General features: G+C 45.9%; 1 protein-coding gene across 2 annotated transcripts in view; it reads right to left on the reverse strand.

The window, feature by feature from the left end:
* Positions 1-5,903: 5,903 nt before the first annotated feature.
* The window catches only part of LOC137432278 (uncharacterized), a 21,828-nt gene continuing 2,484 nt past the window's right edge, over positions 5,904-25,247 (reverse strand). For both annotated transcript variants that reach the window (XM_068124075.2, XM_068124076.2), the window contains exons 2-10: positions 24,908-25,047; positions 24,478-24,643; positions 24,280-24,389; positions 23,997-24,163; positions 22,910-22,929; positions 22,504-22,640; positions 10,349-10,545; positions 9,568-9,771; positions 5,904-9,430 (exon numbers count right to left, since the gene is read on the reverse strand). In XM_068124075.2, the coding sequence (XP_067980176.1) occupies positions 8,574-9,430; positions 9,568-9,771; positions 10,349-10,545; positions 22,504-22,640; positions 22,910-22,929; positions 23,997-24,163; positions 24,280-24,389; positions 24,478-24,643; positions 24,908-25,047 (1,998 nt within the window). In that variant the 3' untranslated portion in view covers positions 5,904-8,573. The remainder of the gene's footprint in view (positions 9,431-9,567; positions 9,772-10,348; positions 10,546-22,503; positions 22,641-22,909; positions 22,930-23,996; positions 24,164-24,279; positions 24,390-24,477; positions 24,644-24,907; positions 25,048-25,247) is intronic.

Below are 25,247 nucleotides of genomic sequence, written 5' to 3' on the forward strand. Positions count from 1 at the left end.
CGCTTCAGTAGCTCACGAACAACTGCGTTGTCTGTGATCGGTCTGTGCCTGGTGCCTGCATGGCATGGCAATGGCCTGCAGCCTGTGCCTGGGCTAGGGGGTTTCACCTCTGCAACTGGTTCTCCCCCACCCAGCAAATCAACAGTCGACTACTGCACGCCTATCCACCAACCGATCACAGACAACGCAGTTGTTCGTGAGCTACTGAAGCGTTCCTTAAGCTTAACCTATACCCAGGGACAAGACACACAAAACAAACTCACGTCCACAAATAGGGAATTGCAGGCAGGAATGGCTCAGGGAGCGAATGGTCCAGGCCGATGGTAAGGATGCGTCGGGGGGGAGAAGGATCCAGGCAGCGGTAAGCGTTGAAGTTCACGCTCCGGGCTCGGTGCGAACAGCAGCCGGCAGCTCTGCGTTTTCACAACCCCGGCGACAATAGGGCCCCTAGTGGGTCTCGTTTTATTGCCGCAATATCAGCACCCCCTCACGTCTTTCTGTCTTCTCCGGTTCAGCTGGATCACACATCTCCTGGTTCACGCATCTGCCGCATCTCTCCTAAAAGGCTTGCACGGGCGCTTTTATAACGCGCCTCGAGATCAACCCATGCCACGCCCGTGATGGTATCTCACCACCCCTGATTGGCTGGTGGGGGCTCGCTGGCTCCACCTTCCGATGACGAGGGGCGGGCAGGGCAACGCCCTTGATATAGCTCCTCCCCCTTCTTCTCCGAGGCTTGACCACGCCGTAATGGCAGCAAATGCAGTTGGAAATGGAGGCTTTGAGGGAATTTGAAAGAAAGGGGATCTATCTTATTTCAATTCGGTGCAATGCAGAGTCAACTAATGGGAAACAGAGCCTTATACTAACACACATAATAAGGAAATAACTATTTAGAAGGGTATATGATTTTCTACGTGCATGCGATGGATTAACTAAGGGGGACGACCTTTGACCTTTACACACAAAACAGAGGTATTTACAAGGAATCATTACACTACTTACAGAGGGTGATATTTACAAAAAAAACACAGGATTCTCAAATCCGCAACAATATATATATATATTGTTACCGTTTTTAGAACCTTCACTTTGTATAATAATAATTCCTGTAAATACTCCCATTTTTGGTGTAAAGTTCAAAGGTCGCACCCTAGTTAATTCATATTGCAACACAACACGTAGGACACCATAGATTCTTCTTTAGTTATTTCATTAGTCTATGTTTCAGTTAAGGATCTGTTTCCAATAGTTTGATTCTGCGTTGTATTAATCAAATAAGATAGGCCCCTTCAATTATCCCCAATCTCTCGCTCTCGCCAAAGTGCCAGTAGCCGTATTGCAGCGTTCGCTGCCTTTTTGGTTTGTTTGCTGGCCCCAAGCCGCCATTACGCATGCGGTCAGAGTGGGAGAAAAAGGGAGGAGCGGCCCGGAACATAGGCGTGGCCCCATCGACGCGTCACGAGGGGAGGTACGAACAAACCCTTGTGACCAACCCGGGCCGAGGCGTGTTCACGGGTAGGCGGAGCGAAGCGGACGCGGCTTAATACACAAAGCTTGCAATAAAAGCGCGAGCACAAGCCCTTTCACGGTAGAGGGAGATGAACGAGAGAGCAGATGCGAGGAGAGACCGAGGGAGATGAACGAGATCGGCAGAGGCGGCGAACATAAGAACATTGTGCAGAGGATCGTTTGGGACGATCGTTGTCAATACAAACTGCCGTGGTTTTGAGAGCGTTCGGTACACTATACGTGCATTCATCCCAGCCCCTCACGTTTGTAAGGTCCGGTCGTGCGCCAACGACATCAAGCTGCCAGCCGTCCTTCACCCACGGACACGGAGCCTGGACCATCCCCTCGCCTGGAACCATCTGCCTGGACCTTCCTCCCCTACCAGCTACCTTTCGTGTGAGTCTGTTTGTATTGTCATGGGCGTGTTATATAAGAGTGTCTAAGGTTGCCCTATGTCCTTTTGTTTCCTCTTCTTGTACATTCCCTTCTTTCGTTTCCTCTTTTAGATAGTAATAAACCATATTTGTTCTTCCTTTACTCTTCGTATTCTTTGCTTCCTCTCGTCCGATCGTCTTAGTCTTTTCCCCATTGAGTAACTGTGGCACGATTGGGCCAACCGCTATAATCAGGTTTAGTCCCTTTGTTAACGGCTCGAGCTGCGGGTTGCTAAACCGCTCGGCAATCTTCCATCTTGTCCGCGGCTCGGGCGGGGCTCATTTCCTCGCTTACCGGAAGGCGCTGGTAATTAGGTAATAGGAACAATTGGCCTACCACCCTATTCAGCGCTGAACGGAAGTGACGGCATAGCTCCAGGACCGGAGACGGCCAGCTTAATAGAGGGGATTAACCCCCCCCCCCCCCCGGTAAGGGGAGTGCCGTACTCCGAGATCCGCAACAATACATATATATATGCCTTCAGAAAGTTTTCACATGCGTTGACTTTTTCAGATTTTGTTGTGTCACAGCCGGAATTAAAAATGGATTAAAATTAGATTTTTTTTTTGTCACTGACCTGCACATAATATCCCATAATGTCAAAGTGGAATTTTTTTATTTTAGAAATTGTTACAATTTCTGATGAAATACAGAAAAAAAAAGTGGAGAAAATACAGAAAATGAAATACAGAAATATCTATTTTACGTAATTATTCAACACGCCGATTCAATACTTTGTAGAAGCACCATTGGCAGTGATTACAGCTTTGAGTCTTCTTGATTACGTCTGTATCAGCTTTGAACATCTGGATTTGGGAAGTTTCTCCCATTTGTCCTTGCAGATTTGCTTAAGCTGTCAAGTTGGATGGGAAGCGTCTGCGAACAGCAATCTTTGTCTTTCCACAGATTCTCAATGGGATTGAAGTCTGGGCATGGCTGCTCGGCCCTGCTCAACAGGGCTTTCACATGGCATGGCCGTGCAGTGCAAATGAGGTATTAGTTCGTGTCTCAGTAAAAATAAAACGGCACTCGGTAGAGTGAATATTATTCATTCATTCACTCGGTGGAGTGCGGAACTCCGTATGGAGTGCTGAACAGTTTACGTTTTGTATTCCACTTTTAGGCTGGATTTGCATCTGGACCTAAACCAAAATCTAATCGGCTTATTGTAAACCACCGTTTAGGGACCATTTTTCCCCGCAAAGCGGGGGTTGGCCTTTTCGGGGACCGTGGTAGTTGTTGTTTTTTTGGTCCCCTTTTTGAAGCAATGTTTTACGGCCGGATGCCCTTCCTGACGCCAACCCTTTTTGCCGCCTTTAACGACAAACAGGGAATTACCAGTGAACTGGTCCTCAATTAGCCGACCTCGGAAGGATGACAGGCTGAGTCAACCCCCCTGGCATTAATTCGGCGATCGACCGAGATTCGAACCCAGGATCCTAGGATCCTAAGCCGGCACCCTAGCCGCTAGCCCAACACCAGGGATTACCAGGGACACCAGGGACCACGGCTTATTGTCACCTACCCAAATCATCCACCAAGGTTTGGCTGAATCCGTCCACAACTTTGATATATCCTGCTCACAGAAACAGACAAACAGGGCTGAAAACAAACTCCGCCCACCTTTGGCGGCAGAAGTATTGAAAGTATAGAAGAAAATGGAAAATTAATCCTAATCAAAAGTGCATTTTTGAAAACTATAGTGCAATGTAGAATCTCATTTCCGCTCAAACTGCACTCAGGTAGAAATTACTCTTTTGATACAGCAATTGTGCTATGGGTGGACACCTCCTGCAGGTCATACATGGTCACCTTGTCTCACGGAGACATGTTTTGGTCTTTACCTGCCATCAAACACACAAAGCTATGTGACCAACGTACACAAGTTCACCCCCAAATTACCAAACCACGAAATCTAGACCTCACGTTCTAGATCCCATGGCATCTAGAATAGCTATGAACTCCTATCACATGACCTTCTCAAATTGAGTTTTCCAGGAGCACACGTTTGCGAACTGAGCACGTGAAATGGAAAAAGATAAAAACGCTCCTACCCATTAAAATAATTTTCTTTAATGATATATTGAAAACCTCCTCTCCAATTACCGATTAGTTTCGTTTCATTTTCACCCCCATTTGAAATTCGAGATGTTTATCCTTCTGTAGTACTTGAGATGGAACATCTGTTATTTAAATACCACCTGACAGCTACACAAGCAAATTCAACTGATAACTGGAGAGCTCAACTTTTCCCTCGAACCATCAACTTGGCTTCTGCCATGACATGCTGCTTCTTATAATTCGGCAATGGCTAGATTCCCTCAACCTCAAATAAATTTGGCCCACCTCCCTGGACAATGCACATCTCCCATGTGTTTGTCTGAATCCCAAGCTGTCAGTTAATGATATTCTGCGTTGCCTCCTAGACTGGCTATCAATATCCTTTTGACTCACAAAGGGCAGGGCTTGCCTTTGGATGGAATACTATCTCATGCTGCACCTGAAGAGACCGGTGTCCCGAAGAGACCGGTCGTGCACCAGTGTCTTGTGGCCAACCAAGCTCTCGACATCAATGTCTTTGTTCTTCCCTCTAGGATTTCAAGTCTGTAGTCCATAGACACCTCATCTTTGGCATTTTCACTTACATTTTTCCCATTTTCAAAGTTGGCCTCCAAAGGCCTGATCCCAACTGAGCATCTTCGTTTGGCAAAGTCCTTCCTTTGCACACCTGAGCTATTATCCACTTAAAGGTTTTCATCCAGAGCTTGGAATACTGCTCAACCCTCTTGCCTGGCTCTCCTGCCTCATCTTGCTCGGCTTGATGCCACGGAAACCAAGGCCATCAAGATCATCACCTGTCACTTTGTCATCAAAAGCCAATCACTTCACCATCACCGACAGGTCTGGGGTGTCTGTCTTCTTCCGCCTAATTTCTGTCCTGCACCCTCCACTCTTGCTGTTTTGTGCCACCACACCCCCCAGGTATCTGCAAGACACGTCGTGCACCAGAAACCCCTGCCCTACCTTCACTCATTTATTCCTCTTTTTCCCCAACCTGTGGAACCATCTTCCCCATTCTTTTCATTCTTCTTCCTGTCATTCTTCTCTTCCAATAGCACCCCGAACCCCAAACGCAGTGGAAAGAAATTCAAAGGAACATCAAAGGAGTGATTTTGTTAACAAAAATATTAGTTGTTGGGAAGATTGAGATACATAAAAATAAAATGAGATCCATCAATTAATACATACTCAACAGGCGAGGCTTGCTTTGATATTTTAGCCACCGTGATCTTCATCCAGGATCGTGCAGGCATCGTGGGCCAGGCTTCAAGCATCTTTCTGATGGGAAGGGAGCATCATTTGACTACAGATGGTTGTTGTCGTTTCGTATGCAGCTGAGCCGCTGATGCAGTGCCCATTACCAGTAAGCTGGTACTCATTTTGCCGACCTCGGAAGGATGGCAGGCTGAGTCAACCCACCTGGTGTTATTTCAACAGCACAACAGGGGCTCCAACTCCAAAGATCTCAAGCCACACACCTTAACTGTTATGCCAACAACACCAGGCTTTGCTATGCAGATAGAGACCCAATGTTGTTTTTATCATATTTACAAGGCGATGACTATAAGGATATTAGGTCTCGGTATCCCTCACAACAGAGTTCCCACATTTTAACAAACAATGTTTCATGGAACTCTATATTATCAAAATTGGCAATGCCAAAAGTGCTTTGTCTCGTTTTCAATCCTGCATTGCTTGAAGTAATTCCTAATAATCACACAATGTGGCTCTTTTGTTTGTTTGTAGTGTTGTATAAACTACAATGACATTCAATACTCACCTTGGTAGGAAATCAGAAAATGCAAGATGAGGGTTCACACCAGTCTCCACAATCACAAGACTGCAGGGTTTAGAAAGTACTGCCCAGGAGTCCAGAAGAGAGCAAAATGAGTGGATTGTGTTGCAGAGTTTAATCAGAATAATTACATGATTTATAAACATATTTACATAAACAGTCAGAGGTAGAAATCCATTTGAGAGAGAAAAAAAAAGCAAACAAACAAACCAAAAAAAAAAAACAGACAATCCTTCACATACAATCGAATGTCCGGATGAGGGTGGGAGAAAAAATAAATAATTTAAAAAACCCTTCAAATTCGAGTTCCAACTTTCAACTTGATGAACAACAAAGGTATACGAGCACAGAGTACAGTTGTCCAATGACCATCAAGCTAAATCTAGATTTGCACGTCATTGTTTCACAAAAACAGAAGTTGCACGAAGATGGTGATTGTAACTGCATTGTGACCGGAATTACGTGAATTGGAAGGTCAATTCAGAGAACAGAGCAAACCACAGATCAAAAAATGAAAATTAAATAATTGCAACTCATACCTCCAAGACTAGTCACAATCGCCAACCACGCTCAGGTGACTGAACAACCGTCAGAGAAAGCTTCACCACAAGTAAATCAGGAGAAATTAATTACCAAACATGTTGTCATTTCGTATGGCTTTAATATACAAATAAATCTGTTCTATATGCTTATTCACAAAAACACCCCGCCCCCCCCCCAAAAAAACAAAAAAAAAAACAGCACGAGAACACTTGTGAATAGCAGCAAAAGCTGAACAGAAAGAAGGCAGCAGCAAAAACCTGATACATAATAAAATAAAATAAACTTGAAGGTTCAAACCCAGTAAACTTGGACGGAACTTTTGCAGGATCCTCTACAACTCAGATCATGCAGCAAAACAAAACCTGGGGCAAAACCCCCAGAAAAAAAAAGATAAAAATCTGACAGTTTTCATAAAAGGTACAACTTGTAGTTTTGCACAGACATGGTATTAAAGAAAGGAAAAGTTTAGAAAATAGTGCAATTTCATAATGACATCTTCCCGTCGCTCCAGAAGGAGCATCAAATGCACCAAGCTATCCATTTCCAGTCAGCCACCGGAAGAGGTTTGGTCTCACCTTTAACTATGACCTCTCCTTAGCCAACCGTCTAGGGCAACCTCCGTCGGTCCAAGTAATTCCTTTAAAAATCAGATATACTCTCAACGTACGAGGCATTTTCCTGCAGTTCAAACGTCTCCCTCATGGGCTGATGTTCTAGCATCACATCAGTCTCTTGCGGATTCTGTAGAATCTAAAGTTCTTAATATACTTTGCATTCGCTGCAATGAGGAAGAAGCACAAGGCTCGTCTTCTACCTCCTCCATTCTGGTCTTGCACACTTTGATCATTCGGGGCTTTGTCCCCCTTTCCCCTAGTCCCCACCAGATTTCTGCAGGGTGCACAAGGTCTGCCAACAACCCTCTTCTGGTGAAACTCACAAAATCCAGAATCACTGCTCAACTCCACTCCTTAATTTCTCTTTGCTCCCACCTGTGGAATCAACTCCCATGTTCTATTCTTCCATCTTGTTATTCCCTCCAGGTCTTGAAGACAGCTATTCACCACCACATCAGATCATCCCTAATCCAAAACCATGATCCTTTCTACCCTCTCAACTCTCACAACCCCGCCTCTTTCTAAATTACCTGTTTTTCCTTCCTGACCTGGCTAACCCCCGCTCTAGCAGGGAAAATGGCCTTTAAAATGCATGTTGTTTGTGTTGTGTCCTTCCTGAGAGTTTGCTTCTGTATCCATCATGTCCATGCTCCATGTATTTATTCCCTCGTCCTCATTCTTCCCCACATCCCTAATCTTCAATGATTCTCTCTATTTTGTCTCTCAACCCTGCTGTTGTGAGTTTCCCCCTCGCCTTCTGCTGTTTGTTTTGTTCTCTTGCTTCCTGATCCATTCCATGTTCTAGTCTCTTCCACTCTTTATATAAAGGCTTGTTAACACTTTCCTTTCTACCACCTCTCCTGTCTTGCCCTCTTCGACGTCTGGCCATCCCAGCTCCTCTGGGACCGACACATTTTTTTTTTCAGTAATGCCCTCCTGATTAAACTCTCAAAATCAAGGCTTAATGCACACTTCCACACCCTTGTCCCTCTTTTCACCTGTTTGTGGAATCACCTTCCTTAGGCAATTCCAGATCCCACTCTTCTCTCCAAGGATTCAAGAAGGCAATGCACTATATCACATCATCCCCATTCCTATTATAATCAGCCATGCCTAACCTGACCCTCTTGCCAGTTATTGCGTTCCCTCTCCTCTTTTCCTGCAAGCTCATTCCTTTGTTTGTTGAATTTACCTGTGACACCACTGCTCTGCTGCAAGTACATTGCCTTTTTCCCCTACGTCACTTAATTCTCCCATGAGCCAAGATTTTGTATAAAAAAATACATTAAAAAAAATAAAATAAAAAAAGGCGAAGAAACATACGACTGGAAAAAATAAATAAATAAAGAAACGGTAGAACTCAATCGGACGAGATGTAGTCTTTCAATCAGTGGCAACACTTGGGATTAGATGCCTCAAAGACAGCGTACAGTGCCATACCTGCCCAACAACACGAGTCTTCTGCCATTCTTACAGGAGAATCAATGACCCTCCCACTTGCCAACACCTGCTCATCGATTCTTACCAGCAAGAGTCAAGGTGCAGCATGTAGAAACGAGTGCCTTCCCCTGCTATTGGAACCAAATTACTTCCTGCAATGTTTTCTCCACAAATCATACCAAGTGAACCCAAGGAAGCATAGACTTCTTGACAATCCTTTCTACCTGTGCCACACTCCTGCGTTCCAGCACCACACCATGTCCGACACGCAATTCTTTATCAACCTGCGATTGCAAAGTTGAACTTCCTTCATGGCAAACTTGGGGTATCCCAGCACCTGAACTGATGAACCCTCTGTCCTTGTATGCAGTTTTATTTCTTAAACTTTTGAAACGGCTCCGTTCTGATTCAGGTCCACGCCATTTGCACGTAGACCGCTGCTTGCTAAGCTGGTATGCCTCACGAGAGGCAGCCAGATCAACGGTGCAGGTGAGCATTTGGCCATTCATCCTCGGCATGTGGGTCTCACAACTTTTGCTACAGTTCTGTGTTGTTCCCTTAGACAGCTCAGAACAAGTATCAATAAGATAATTGAAATTATCTATATCAACACTTGTCCCACCGGTTGTGCCATTGACATCCCCAGTTTGGGTCTCCACCTTCTTCCGCTTGTGGCGGTTGTTTGGATATCCGCCATTATGCCGAATTGATGAAGAGGTCGGGTGTCCGGGTGATGCCGCCGCTTTTGAAAGCGCCCGAGAATACGACATCATGGTGTCACAGGCAGTAATCATGTCACGGGTTGGCAAGCAAGGTCCTTCCTCGGCTTCTAGTGCATGCAGAGGGACAGTGCAGGCACGCAATGACGTTGTCGGTGTGCCGCAGTTAGAGCCAGCTTCAGCTGCACACGAAGGGGACGGTGAGCGGCCATCCGTCTCAGCCCGACGTCCAAGGAGTGTCTGCAGTCGTCTCTGTGCCGGCAAGGTTGCTTCTTTAAACTCCCTCGAGACATGCCACTCAACTTCAGGATCTTTGGGTTGGAAAAAAATGTTCGGACATTTCAGAAAACGATTTAAAAGTTCAGAAATCTAAAGCAAGTAAGTAATAGCATTTAACAATTACCTAAACCAATAGCCAGCATCACTGCATCACTGGAGCCTGCCTTACCTTTAAACAGCAGAACAACTGGCTCCTTAAAAAGCTTTGCAGGTGAAAAGCCAGGACTTTGCATCAGTGAAACACCACTGTATGTACCAAACTGTGAGCACAGAGAGGGCATGGTATAACAGGATGGTGTACATGTACAAGCCATCCCAGTCCATGAGCCTGACTTGGACAAGCATCTTTGTCGCAGATGAGTGATGCGATCATCTGCTTGGACACAAGACAAATCACAAAGCCTTTACACACAAAGCAACGTTGTACAAGTGAATGAATGAATGAATGAATGAATGATCGTTTTAAGGCCATTTTCCCCGTTAGAGCAGGGGTTAGCCTTGCGGGCCCCATGACAATCATGGTTCCCTGTTTGAGGCAATATTTTTATGGCCGGATGCCCTTCCTGGCGCCAACCCTTAGTCGCCTCTTACGATGCGCAGGGATACGGTGTACCTATTCTAAACCGGGGTACACACCGGGATCATTCATCCCAGCAAGCTGGTACTCAATTTGCCGACCTCGGAAGGATAACAGGCCGAGTCAACCCCCCTGGTGTTAATTTAGCAATCGACCAGGATTCGAACCCAGGATCCTCGGATCCCAAGCCGGCACCTTAACCACTAAGCCAACACCAGGACACCAGGACTGTACAAGTCCGAGACACAATTGAATGTGCATTAGAAGAGTTGGGTTAATGACAGCTCAGAGTTAGCATGACCTTAAAGTAAGGAACTCGCCGCCAAAACATGGAACAATGAAATGAAAATGGCCATTGTTCTACAACACTCACGTCGAAGGTGAACACGTCTCTGCGCTTTCTGTCGAATGCGAAAGGAACTACAGTTTCGGCCCAACTGTCGATCAGCCTCTTGGCAGTTACGGTGCAGTCGACTCAAACGGCGGTCCGTCTCACGGAGGCTGTAACGACCAGGAGGCTGGGATGAGGGAATTGCGCCATCTTTGGGACGAAATTTACCCTGATTTCGTCTGCAAGAAAGCAATTCAACAGCTGCAGGTTTGGGCTTCACATTCTTCCAAAAGAGGGTTATAACATCCCATCGTTAAAGCTATTTGTACAACCATTTTTCTTCCGAGACCAATTGAAATATTTATGTAGGTATGTAACCAGATCGACTGAATGAACAAAGTAAATACACGACTGTTAGCACTCGTGTTAAAGAAAGATCTGTCCAATTTTAATACAAGAAAATAAAAGAAGGTGAGGGAAGGTGTGGTGGTGACATGCACAATGCTGAGAGGCCCCCCATGAACTCAGGAATCAGAAAACAGAGGTCTGGCAATTGGAGCTAGGCAGCAAACATCCATTATTACGGTGAATCTTTCACATTGTGATAAAAGCATGAAATTTGGCAGTTCTTCCCTCATATAGATACTCTAAATCCAGTTGATTAACCAACTTGAAGTTCAACATGGCGGCCGTTTTTCCAAATTTGTTAAAATGTGCCATAAATTTTTTTTTTAATTGAATTTAGGATGTACGAGTATCAATACAAAATCACAGAACTACATATTATCTATGAGGTAGTTAAACATTTAAATATGTCGAAGATACCTAAGGTTGGTGGTGTGGTGCTGGTGTGGTGTGGTGGGGAAGACACGACGTGGTGTGCTGCTGACCAGGCCGACGTGGTGTGGTGCTGACCGGGCCGACGTGGTGTGGTGCTGACCGGGCCGACGTGGTGTGGTGCTGACCGGGCCGACGTGGTGTGGTGCTGACCGGGCCGACGTGGTATGGTGCTGACCGGGCCGACGTGGTGTGGTGCTGACCGGGCCGACGTGGTGTGGTGCTGACCGGGCCGACGTGGTGTGGTGCTGACCGGGCCGACGTGGTGTGGTGCTGACCGGGCCGCCCCCCCCCCCCCCCCCCCCCAGAATTTCCATGTTTCAAACGTTTCCCGGTGTGTACCCTGGTTTAGAACAGGTACACCGTATCCCTGCGTGTCGTAGGAGGCGACTAAGAGGGTTGGCGTCAGGAAGGGCATCCGGCCATAACAACATTGCCTCAAAAAGAGAACCATGACAATTACAACTACATATGGGCAGGGTACAGCCCGAAGTGGAGATCGGTTTCTGAGGTTTGGGACATGGAATGTAGGGACAATGACGGGGAGATCAGGAGAAGTGGTGGAAGTATTGGTCAGAAGAAGAGCAGACATATGTTGTGTGCAAGAGACGAGATGGAAGGGAAGTGGTGTGAGAATGGTGAAGGGTAGGCGGGGACAGAAATACAAGTTTGTGTGGCAAGGGTGCCTGGAGGGCGTGAATGGTGATGGTGTCCTGTTTTCTGAGGAGTTTGTAGACAGTGTGGTGAGTGTGACGAGAGTGAGTGATAGGTTGATGATGGTGAAAATGATGATTGGAAAGCTCTTGGTGAACGTCATCTCGGGATATGCTCCGCAGGTTTGTCGGAGCGATGAAGAGGAGGACAAGTTCTGGTGTGCGATAGAGAAGCTGATGGAAAACGTGAAAGATGAGGATGTTGTTGTGGTAGGAGGAGACCTAAATGGACATGTGGGAAGGAGTATGGACGGTTTTGAGGGAGTTCATGGGGGTTACGGATATGGTGTGAAAAATGGAGAAGGTGAAAGGATTTTGGAGTTTGCTGATGGAGCTGATTTGTTGATTTGTAATACACAGTTCCAGAAAGAGGATAATAAGCTTGTAACATACACGTCAGGTGGGTCGACGACAACCGTCGACTACCTGATGGTGCGTAGGCGAGATAGGGGGCACCTCCAGGACACAAAGGTGATCCCGGGGGAGGAGGCCGTTTCACAGCACCACTTGGTTGTCTGCGACATAAGGGTGAAAGGTGCGAGGAGAGCTCAGCGGGTGAAGTACCAACCGAGAATGAAGGTGTGGAGGTTGAAAGAAGTGACAGTAAGGGAGGCATTAAAATAGAGGCTGAGTCGGCTAGAGGATGATGTCGTTGAGCTTGAAAGTGGTTGGATGGCAATGAAAGATAGTCTGTTGGGAGCCGATGGTGAGGTATGTGGATGGACAAAAGGACCACCGAGGCACTCGGAAACATGGTGGTGGGATGATGAAGTTGGAAAGAGGATTGACGAGAAGAGGAAGAAGTTCAAGGAGTGGCAGAAGGCGAAGGGTACGGGAGCAGAAAAAGCAGAGCATGAAAGTTATAAGGCAGCCAAGAAGGCTGCAAAGAAAGAGGTAGCGAAGGCGCAGGAGGGCATGTAGGAAAATGTTCGGAGAATGCTTGGATTCGGAAGAGGGTCAGAGAACGGTATTCAGGATAGGAAAGCAGATGGCGAAAGAGAGGTGTGATGTGATGGGGGTGAGTTGCTTGAAGGATGAAGTGGGACAAATCGTTGTGGACCCAGATGGAATTAAAGGAAGATGGAAAAGATATATGGAAATGCTGTTGAATACAGAGAATGAATGGGATGGCAACATAGAGAGTAACCCAGTTTTAGGACCGGCAGAGAAGATAACTGAGAAGGAAGTTGAGGAAGCGATAAAAGCAATGAAGAGTAGAAAAGCGGGAGGGCCGACGGGAGTTGTGGGAGATATGTTGAAGGCAGCAGGAAGTTGGGGTGTGAAGAGAATGACAGATCTGTAATCTGGTGGTGAAAGAAGGCCGCATTCCAGTGGATTGGGAACCGAGTACCCTCGTCCCTCTATACAAGGGGAAAGGTGACCCTCTGTAGTGCGGCTCGTACCGAGCAATAAAGTTATTGGAGTATGGAATGAAGGTATTGGAAAGGGTGTTGGAGAGGAGGATAAGGAAGGTGGTGAAGATCGACGAAATGCAGTTTGGATTTATTCCAGGAAGAGGAACGACAGACGCGCTCTTTATTGTGAGGCAGTTGCAGGAGAGGTTTGAGAAAACATTCGATAGGGGTCCACGCAAAGTATTGACATGGGCATTGAGGAAGTTAGGAGTGGAGGAATGGTTGATCAGAGTAGTGATGGCAATGTACAAAAGAGCGCGCACAGCTGTAAGGACGAAGGACGGGAATAGTGGTGAGTTTGAGGTGAAGGTGGGAGTGCATCAGGGGTCGGTACTAAGTCCACTACTATTTGTAGCTGTGATGAAGGTGTTGGCTCAGAACGTAAAGGAGGGTATACCATGGGAGTTGTTGTGTGCAGATGATCTGGTGTTGATTGCAGCAAGTATGGATGGACTGAAGGAAAAGATGAACAAGTGGAAGGAATGTATGGAGACAAAAGGTCTGAAGGTGAATATCGGAAAGACGAAGGTGATGGCAAGTGGTAAAGCATGTGGTGAGGTGGAAAGAACTGGGAAGTGGCCGTGTGCTTTGTGCAGGAAGGGTGTCGGAGTGAACTCCATTCAATGTACAATGTGCGCTGAGTGGGTTCATCAAAAATGTCGTGGTCTGTGAGGGTCATTAACCAGTGTGGCAGCTACATTCAAATGTAAGGTGTGCACAGAGGGAGCTGCAGATGGAGGAAATGTTGAGTTGGATATTGGAGACTGCGTGAAGCTGGAAGGTGTGAAAACATTTTGCTACCTCGGAGACATGCTGAATGGAGAAGGTGGATCAGACTCGGCAACGGTTGCTCGAGTGATGTGCATGGAAGAAGTTTCGGGAACTGAGTGGCGTGCTGATGAGGAGGGGAGTGTCGTTGAAGCTGAAGGGAAAGGTGTATGCTGCATGTGTGAGAAGTGTTATGATTTATGGGAGCGAGACATGGGTAATGAACGTAGAGCAGCAAAAAAGGCTGGAAAGGGTGGAAATGCGAATGGTTCGGTGGATGTGCGGAGTATCGTTGAGAGAGAGGAAGACAAATCATGAATTACGAAAGATGATGTGAATAGAGCCTGTGATTGATGCTGTGAAGAGAAACAGGTTGAGATGGTTTGGTCATGTGTTGAGGAAGGATGAAAGTGACTGGTTGAGTAGAGTGATGGAAATGAATGTAGAAGGAAGTAGAGGACGGGGAAGACCGAGAAAGACTTGGCTAAAGATGGTGGAAGAAGAAATGCAGGCAAGGGGGTTAACAAGGAGAGATGCAGAAAATAGGGCAAAATGGAGAAGATTGTCATGGGGACCGCAAGGCTAACCCCCGCTCTAGCAGGGAAAATGGCCTTAAAATGCATGTTGTTGTGTTGTTGTTGTGAGATACCTAAGGTTAAAAGGTACACTTATCCAACCAAGATATTCTAGTTTTGTATTGTCCAACGAATTTTCTAAAATTTGTAGAGTTTGTTTTTCACTTGGAAGTTGTGGGTTACGATGTGTAAATAAAGGTGGAAAAGTCTGATTTAATGCATTTTAATTCCAGGCTGTAAGGTAACAAACGGTGACATTTTTGAAAGGGGGTGTAGACTTTCTATAGGCAATGCACATAAGATTGTGGTCACGTGTCGCGGTTCCACTGTGCCAATTAATAAGATCTGTCATTTCACTGCCTGAACAATACTCGCTTGGACCGGGAACAAGGGCCTGGACATGGGGGCCAGGAACCAGTTTCTGGGATGATGGCCAATCATGGTCGCTTCGCAACTCGCCGGACCCGTCTGGAGTTATCCTGGGCGATAACCATAACAATTTCATGTACAGTATATACAGTGCCTTCAGAAAGTATTCACACACCTTAACTTTTTCACATTTTATTGTTACAGCCTGAATTGAAAATGGATTATTTTTTTTGTCATGGATCTTCACATACCCCATAATGTCAAAGCGTAATTTATTTTTTAGAAATTGACAAATCAATTAAAAACTGAAATGTGTTGTGTCAATAAGTATTCAACCCCTTTCCTGTGATGCATCAAATTTAGCTCAGGTGCATGCAATTTCCTTTGATCATCCTTGAGATGTCTCTACAACTTGATTGGAATCCACCTGTGGCCAATTACATTGATTGGACACAATTTAGAAAGAAACACCTTTCTATACAAGGTCCCACAGTTGACAATGCATGTCAGAGCAGAAACTCCACCATGAAGTCCAATGAACTGTATGTAGAACTCCAAGATATAATTGTGAGGAGGATGTACGAGTATCAATTGTGAGGAGGCATAGCTCTGGGAAAGGGTATAAAACAATTTCTAGAGTTGAAAGTTTCCAATAGCACAGTGAGCTCCATCATTAGGAAGTGGAAAGAATATGAAACTACCTAGACTCTTCCTAGAGCTGGCCGTCCGACGAAACTGAGCAACCAGGCAAGAAGGACCTTGGTCAAGGAGGTGACCAGAACCCAATGACCACTTGCAGCACTACAGAGTTCCTTGGGTGAGATGGGAGGACCTGCCGGAAGGACAATGGTCTCTGCAGCACTTCACAAATCTAGGCTTTATGTGAGATTGGCCAGACGGAAGCCACTCCTGAGAAAAAGGCAAAAAGGCAAAAGGCAAAAAGGCCTGAGAAAAGGAATTTGAAAAAATGCATGTGAAAGATTCAGAACATGAGGCAAAAGATCTGAGACAAAAATTGAAGTCTTTGGCCTGAATGCAAAGCTGGCAGAAATCTAGCACAGCTAATCACCCATCCAACACCATCCCTACCGTGAAGCATGGTGGTGGCAGCATCATGCTATGGGGATGCTTTTCAGCAGCAGGGACTGGGAGACTTGTCTCCCAGGATAGAGGGAACAATGAATGTAGCCAAATACAGGAAAATCCTTGGAGAACCTGCTTCAGAGTGCAAAAGACCTTAGACTGTGGTGAATATTTACATTCCAACAGGACAATGATCCCAAGCATACAGCCAAAGTAACACTGGAATGGCTTCAGAATGTGAAAAGTCCTTCAGTGGTCTAGCCAAGGCTTGAATTATATTGAAAATCTGTGAAACTGCCGTTTGAAAATCTGTGAACTGTGAAATTGCCGTTATTGCCGTTTCCGGTCCCTCGAGCAAGGAAGCGACTTCGACCTCTGCACGGCAGCAAAGTTAAAGTATTTTTTCCATTCGTGTCCTCGTCAATTTCTACTCGTTTTTTATTGTGCATGTGTTGCAGTGTGTTTTCCAGTTGGTGTTGATTTGCAATTCTTGCAAACTTTTGTATAATTTAATCGTTTTCTGTCCCACCGCGTGCGCGGCCTGTTTTCTCTCGGATTTTTCCCTTCTACCCCAAACATAATACTCTTTGTCTGACGTTTTAAATCCCCCCCCCCCCCCAAAAAAAAAACCAAAAAATAAATAAATAACCAAAAACATTTATTTTCCTTTCTCCACGTGTGCTGTTGTCTCGTCCTGTACTTCTGTCCAGGTGTGCTGTTCGCCCCGCCCCCATTATCTCCTTGCCATCCACCTTTTGCCCTGTTCACGTGACTCGTGGTGGTCCCTCTCGGCCCTCCCCCCGTTGGAATTTTGTGCATTTAAGATTGTTCACGGTTCTGTTTAAATATTATTTAAATATGTTTAAACTTTCCCCTTCGGTGTTTTATTCAGTGGTACATTACAACATGCTGTTTTACTTCATATTTAAAAGGCTTCTTTCAATTTCCTCTACAACTCATTCCACTTCAAAAAAAATAAATTCAATCCCTTATAACTCTAAATCACTGCATGCTCTAAATTCACATTCATTCCATCCCTCCTCCATCGTTCTTAATCGGATTGCTGACTTGAAAATCACAATAAACCCAATTTGTTATCAATGTTCGTCTTTCATTAATCATCCACTTTCTAAACTCCCCTCTTGCCCCTCCCCTCCAAATCCCCCCCTTGCCCCTACACTCCTAAACTCCCCCTTTGCCCATCCACTCCTAAACTCCCCCCTTGCCCCTCCCCTCCTAAACTCCCCCCTTGCCCCTCCCCTCCTACCTCCTAAACTCCCCCCTCACTCCTCCCCTTCAAAACTCCCCCCCAACCCCTCCCATTCAAATCTCCTCCCATACTATTCCTCTCCAATTCTCCCTCCCCTCCTCCTCCTCCTCCTCCTCCTCAAAGCTGCCTCCTCCCCTTCTACTTTCCTCTCTCCCCCCCCCTCAAACAACCCCTCAGTGCCTCATCCCTTCACCATCAAACCTTTCGTACTCCTCATCCTTCCCTTTCTTGTAACTCTTCTGTAATCTCTGACACACTATCAACTGCTCTCCCTACCTCCCCCTCATCCTTCATCTTACCCTACCTCTCCCCTCCCCTGTCCTGTCCTGTACCCGATGCTCCCCCTCTCTCTTCGTTAACGGTATGGACCTCAAACATCCGGGGCCTTCGCTCAAACCTGACTGATCTCTCCATACAGGTTGCTTCTGACAATCCAGACTTGATCTGCTTAACAGAAACTTTCCTCCTTCAAGATGTTTCTGATTCCTTAATATCTCTTCCTGGTTAATGCCTCCTCCGGTATGATAGACCTGAGCCTCGTCCTGGTGGTGGGGTGGCTATCTTTATCAAAAACTCTCTTCCTCACTCTCCTTGCACTGCCCTCTCTCCACCTCACCCCCAGGAGTACCTCTGGCTACGGCTTCCTCTCCGCTCCCACCTTTTGTTCATATGTGTTCTGTACCGTCCCCCAAACAGTGATGACTCCATCTACATTTCACTGTCTGACAACATGGACCAACTTCTATCCACTCATCCCAACTCTCTCTTCCTCATATGTGGCGACTTCAACTGTCATCATGCCAGCTGGCTGGGTGTGGGTTCATCTCTCACCAGCCAAGGCACCTCAGCAAAGGACTTCTGCGACTCACTGGGATTGACACAATCTGTCAATTTCCCGACCCGGATCTCAGCCAATGGTGTATCTTCTCTTCTAGACTTGGTTACGACAAACTTCCCTGCTAATGTCTGCTGCTCTTCTTCTGCCCCAATCGGTTCTTCTGATCATGTGCTTGTTAAAGTGGACATCTCTCTGGCCATTCTCAGAGAGCCTCCTCAGCGTCGCCGAGTCTGGCATTTCACTCAGGCCGACTGGCACTGTCTTCAAGCAGCCATCAATCATCTGGACTGGTCTCCCATCTCCATTGCCTCCGACATCAACTCATCCTGGGAATTCTTCCAAAGCAAACTGCTCTCTCTCATGCACAGATTTATCCCATCTCGTCTTCAGTTGTCTTACCCTTCCTCCCGTCCATGGTACACTCAATCTTGTGGTGAGGCAGTTGCCCTGAAACAACTTGCCTTTGCCTCTTTGAAGGCTAATCCAACTGAAGGCAATCTCAGTTCCTTCCACCAAGCTCGGAACAAGTGTGTGTCTACCCTCAGGAGTGCCAGGGAGCACGATCTCTCCACACTCAAGAATGAACTCTCAAACCTGTCTCCTTCCTCCAAATCCTGGTGGCATCTGGTCAAATCCATTTCTGGTGTTTGTTCCCCCTCCATCCCCTCCCTTACCTCAAATTGCTACATAGTTGACACCGCACGTAACAAAGCCGAATGCCTCAACTCTGTGTTTGCCTCAAAATCTTGTATCCCAAACCCATCTCTCTCTGTTCCCACCTTACCCAGTCGAACGCAACTACTCCTGGACTCTGTGTCCTTCTCTCCTGACAAGGTGGAGGAGTTGTCAAACCTCGACTCTGATTCTGCAACTGGACCAGACGGCATCAGCCCACGGGTCCTAAAATCCTGCTCTGTCGCTCTATCTCACCTTCTCTCTGTTCTTTTCACCCTCTCTTTTGCTCAAGGTCATCTGCCAACATCCTGGAAATCAGCAAACATTACCGCTTTACACAAAAAGGTGCAAAAACAGTCCTTGCAACTACAGACCAATCAGCCTGCTCCCAATTATCAGCAAAGTCATGGAATCCATCATTGCTTCGGATATCAAATCTTTCCTCTTCTCCAATGGCTTGATCTCCGATCATCAATTTGGATTCAGACCAGGTCATTCTACTCTGGACCTGCTGCTTCTGCTGTCTCAACAATGGATGGAGGTCCTCAATGCCAAACAGGAAATCAGAGCCGTCTCCCTTGACATATCACGTGCCTTCGATACGGTCTGGCACCCAGCTCTGCTCACCAAACTCTCCTCCTATGGTATCCATGGAAATCTCCATGCATGGCTTGCGGACTTCCTCTCTGGTCGTAGACAACGTGTGGCCCTGAATGGATTTCTCTCATCTCCTCTTCCTGTTCAGGCTGGAGTTCCCCAAGGCAGTGTTCTGGGCCCTGTGCTTTTTCTGGTCTTTATCAATGATCTCTCCGACTCGCTGGAAAATCCTCTCCATCTCTTTGCTGATGACTCCACTCTCTGCCGCTCCATTCCTCTTCCCTCAGATCGGCAGTCTGCAGCCTCCTCACTCTCTGAAGACCTGGACAAAATCACAGACTGGTCAAACAAGTGGAACATGTCTTTCAATCCTGACAAATCTCACACCCTTACTATGTCTCTCCGAAAAGATCGACTGGACAACCCTCCCATCTACTTTCTCAATAATCCTCTCCAAGAAGTTCTGTCGCTCAAGCTTTTGGGTCTCACTATCTGCCATGATCTTTCTTGGGAAAACCACATTTCCAAGCTGGCCTCCAAAGCCAGTCGCCGACTGGGCATCCTCCGTCGTGCGAAGTCCTTCCTCGGCACACCTGAGCTCCTCACCACATACAAGGCTTTCATCCGCAGCTCAATGGAATACTGTTCTCCCCTATGGGCCGGTGCTCCTGCCTCACACCTAGCTCGGCTTCATGCTGTTGAAACCAAAGCTTTCAGAATCATTGGAATCTCCCGTGATGAAGTTATCTCCGAAGGCCTTTAACTCACTCACCGCAGACAGGTAGGTGGTCTTTCTGTCTTCTACCGACTCCTCTCCGGCCTTGCTCCCCCAGCTCTCTCTGTGCTTTGTCCCCCAAATATTCCTACAGGTTGCACAAGATCTGCCAGCAACCCTCTGATGGTTAAACTGCCGAAATCTCAGCTCTCTGCTCACCTTCACACTTTCATTCCTCTTTTCTCCCGCCTCTGGAACAAACTCCCACACTCCCTTCAATCCCACTCCTCCCTCCAGGTCTTTAAAACAGCTGTTCACCACCATCTCTTATCTTTCCCCATCCAAAACCTTGATCTTTTCTACCCCCACTAATTCACCCCAGATCCACCTTGTTTGAAATTCCAACTTCTTTCCTGGAAGTCCTGGCAGTGTCCATGTTTTATACCTCTCCCACGCCCCCCTCTTCCCATGCCTCCCCCCCCCCCCCCCCCAAATCCCTCCCTCCCACAGATCTCTCGATGTCCCTACTCTCAGATGTTGTGTTTGTGTTCCTCCCCCTCTCGCCCCATCTTGTCTACCGCTCCCCATGTTATATGTTTTATGTGTCGGTTTGTCTTTCTGTGTGAATAATGTTCGCTCTTTCACGAGCCTCGATCTTGTGTACAAAAAAAAAAAGAAAAAGAGGAAGAAAAAAAAAGAAAAAAAAGACTTGAAGATTGCTATTCTCCTATTGCTATTCACCATAGCCTTCGATCCAACTTGACAGGGCTTGAACAAATCTTCAAGGAAGAATGGGCGAAACTCCCTAAATCAAATCCAGATGTGCAAAGCAGATAGAGACATACCCAAGAAGACTCAAAGCTGTAATCGCTGCCAAAGGCGCTTCTACAAAGTATTGAATCAGCGTGTTGAATACTTGCGTAAAATATATATTTCTGTATTTAATTTTCTGTTTTTTCTCCAAAAAATTTTTTCTGTATTTCATCAGAAATTGTAAACATTTCTAAAAAAATATTCCACTTTGACTATTGAATCACAGGGTTGAATACTTTTGTAAATTATATATTTCTGCATTTCATTTTATTTCCTCCCCAGATGGATTGCGCATTCGTTGATGCACCAACCTGCCTGTGAAACACCAGTACGACAATTTATTGTAGGTTACAGATCCATAGTGGACAGCTCAAAAGTGAGTACACTACCTATGAGCAATCCTGCCAGCCTTTAAAATAAATGGTGCAATTTCAAAATGCATGAGGTATTGTTCAATTGCTATTGTCAAAATGTATCCCAGGTCAATGGCCTACCTTTCACAAATTGTATAACAGGATCTTTATTGCCCACATGTGCATCAACAGACTATATTGGCAGGAAATTGACATAGAACAAGAAGTATCTAGTTCGGATATATGCCAACAAAATGACAAGGGGGATAGCGGGGAATGAGCGTTTAGTTTATTGTGGTGGGAAGTGGGAAGAAAGGGGTGAAAATTTGTAGTATGACTATTAAGTGAATTTTGCCTGTCACACAAAACTTGATGTGTATGTTGATTCTGTATGTTAACTGTATACGGTGCATGCTGGTGTTTGGTATGATATTTCTTTGTGCATCCCGACTGTACCAGGATTTTCACTCTGGACTTTGATCGAGGATTTGTTGTAAATCTTCCTTGTGTGTTTTTGTGAATTGTACCATGCTCTCCTTGGTTTGATAAGGGTCATTGTTTTCTTGCTGTGTATTTCTGGCAGACAAAGTGTTGTCCTCCTCGGGAATTAAAATTTGTGACTCTCTTCTGACAAGTTGATGGACATTGAATTTTTGGTTCATCTATTACATACTACTGTAGGAAAATATCCCCAACAAAATATCCCCGATTCCCTGATGGGAATAGAGCCTGTGATGGATGCTGTGAAGAGAAACAGTTTGAGATGGTTTGGTCATGTGTTAAGGAAGGATGAAAGTGACTGGTTGAGAAGAGTGATGGAAATGAATGTGGAAGGAAGTAGAGGATGGGGAAGACCGAGAAAGACTTGGCTAAAGATAGTCGAAGAAGAAATGCGGGCCAGGGGGTTAACAAGGGGAGATGCAGAAAATAGGGCAAAATGGAGAACATTGTCATGGGGACCGCAAGGCTAACCCCCGCTCTTGCAGGGAAAATGGCCTTTTAAAATGCCTGTTGCTGTTGTTGTACACAAAACCAAAACAAGACAGCTAACCATTAGTGTGCTTGCCTCAGAATTAAGCGGTTGAAGACAGGCTAATCTGACAATCGATCAAGTTGCACATCGGAAGGACAAAAAGGTGGCAAAAACGTCAGATTGCGTATTGTAACGGAACTCACCTCTCACATGTGTGGCATTCACAGTTCTCATTGTTTTCACCAAAAAAGCCACCTCCATAGTAACATGTTACCTCCTCTCCTGGACCCATGTCTCTAAGGACTTGAACGCAGGCGGAGTCACGCCCAGTGGACACAAACTGCAAATGATTGCATGAAGACATGACAACGCAACAACGTGGCTTTGCCATTTACAGTTCAAGTAATCTAGTCAGTTGTGTTTTAGTTGAAATGTAAACCCAAGACTAAAAAAAAAAAAGGAGAATGCAATGCGACTGATGCAAGAAAAGGCCATAGTACTTGGTGAGCAGCACAGCGAGACACCACTGTATTCGGGCCTTGTTGAAATAAAGTGTGGAGCCTTGCCAAGGATATTTTAATTCACCATAAAGCCAGGGCTACAACCCACCTTGCAACTTGGACGGCAATCTGGCAAGAAGAAAAGAAAAAGGAAAAAAGTTTTAAAACATTGCAATCACAATCTTGCAGGAATAGAAATGTACAAAGATAATAACTAATAAAGTTAAATTGTTTTTCGCTCAAGAAGTGCCAGCTTATTTGCAGTGTTGACCATCGACACTTCCTATTATTTCTTCAACACCTCCATTGTGGGGTCAGCCAGGAAAATAGTGGGGAAAGCGTTACATGAATCGGCTGGCCAGGCCTGATGTTCGACTGAAGCTCATTTTGGAATGAATTTGCCAATTTGTTCAGCATGCTGGGGGGGAAACTCCTTCATTCTTCGCGAAGACTAATGCTGGCAGCCGAGACACCCAGCTTTACGTCCTTTACGACACAATACCTTGCTCGAGCAACACCGAAACGAGTTTATAATATAGTTGGGAATTAAACCCATACTTCTTGTTGTTTCGTATGCACCCGGTGGCTGCATCATTTTTTGGAAGCACAGTCGTGTCGCTGATGCAGTGCACGTTACCAGAAAGCAGGTACTCATTTTGCCAATCGCGGAAGGATGACAGGCTGAATCGACCCACCTCGTGCTATTTCAATGGCGTGACAGGGGTTGAACTCAAGACCCGAAGACCTCAAGGCAGCCACCTTAACTGTTAAGCCAACACTAGACTTATAAACCCAGACTATAAAGATCAAAGGGAATGCACCTCTATACCAATCCCATCAGACAGGCCATCGATTTATGTACACAAAATGGCCAAATTATTACTCCGCCCTCCCCCCCCCCCCCAAAAAAAAATCATAAAATAAATAAATAATACACTATACTTTTCTCTCAATTCCACTTCCCATCCGAGACAATTTTATTAACAATGTTGAAACTTTGTAATCACTCAGCTTCAGATGTGCATGTGTTGAAGTGAGGGGGTTTGCGGGAGTAAATGGCAAGGAGAATCCATTGGGTAAAGGACAAGGAAAAGGGGCCGGTGGCAACGGAAAAATTGCAAAATAAGTAACGATGTTCGTTAAAAGACGTGAAAAATCAGAAAGCAAGTAAAGAGGCAAGTACAGACGTCACGTGCCATGGTTGATGAAGGCGGCTGGCCCGAGCCAGAGTTGCGCACAGTGCTTGCGCGTGGAGTACATGACGCTAAAATCGTTCTGTCCATGCCGGAGAATCGAGCTTTCTTCTTCTGGGGACATTTCTGCAATGCAGCCGACCAGAAACTGCATCTTCTCATTCTTTTCCCTGCCAGAGACGAGGGACAACCTTAGGAAGCGACTTTTGGCAACTGTGATGCCCCCCTAATTTCCACACATGTAAAGTTGAAAATTCTGTGCCCGAAAAACAATGTTCAATGGTACCAATGCCTTGTGGCAAGCACTTTGGCTCCATTCTTCTCAGATGAGTAGCGGTTGCAGGGACGTATCTCAAACCCGCTCGCATGGGTGAAAATGCGAAAGTAGCGAAGAACCTAAGGGAGGAACAGAAATGTCATAAATTCTGATGCCGAGACATTTTATACATATTCAGACAATCTTTGTACTGCTCAGAACACACACGTGTTCTTTGAAGACTTTTTCCTGTAGTTTTGACTTGCGACGAAGGTGCTTGTGTAACGTATGGTGCGCTGTGAGGGCCGAGAAGGCTTCATCCAGGTCTCCTCCTGCACGCAGGCGTTCCAAAATCTTTCGTAGAACCTCTTTTCGGATGTTGACAAAATGAAACCTTTTAAACACGCAGATAATCAAGCAAAGGGTAGTCTTAGATTATACCATCACAGTACACGACATTTTGTTACGTCATCGTGTTAGTGCTTCCTGATCACCGTAAACGTACTCTTCACAAAGCCGAGCGACTCGCCACTTAAGCAGTGTATCGGTCTTTTCTCATTTAGCAAGGCTGGATCAAAATAATTGGGATACCCTTGTTACGGGTGACAACTGCAGGTGTTAGACTTCTCGTTCTGTTTAACCGCAATTAGGAAAATACCGTGTATTCATCTTATGAGTCTGGAAGCCAAGAAAAGGGTCGAGCACGAGGCTGGTGGCGAGGTCGTCGTTGTCGCATAGATTCCGTGCAGCCATTTCTTCTGAGGGATAAGTCTCCAGCATCAGTACAAATTGGGCCAACTGCAACACACACAGTCAGCACACCATGCTCTATTTACCGTCAATTTGGATCCAATATGTGATTGTATGCTCACTCTTCATGGAGGCTTGTGGAGAATGGATACAGGTCAAAAGGTTTTGCAGTCGTAATTTTATCTGTAAATTTGATTTTTGAGGTCCGAATCCACATCCGGCTTATCAGTGGGATACAAAACGTAAAT

The sequence above is a fragment of the Myxine glutinosa genome, chromosome 8 (assembly GCF_964187855.1).
Source record: "Myxine glutinosa chromosome 8, kmMyxGlut1.1, whole genome shotgun sequence".
Taxonomy (NCBI): domain Eukaryota; kingdom Metazoa; phylum Chordata; class Myxini; order Myxiniformes; family Myxinidae; genus Myxine; species Myxine glutinosa.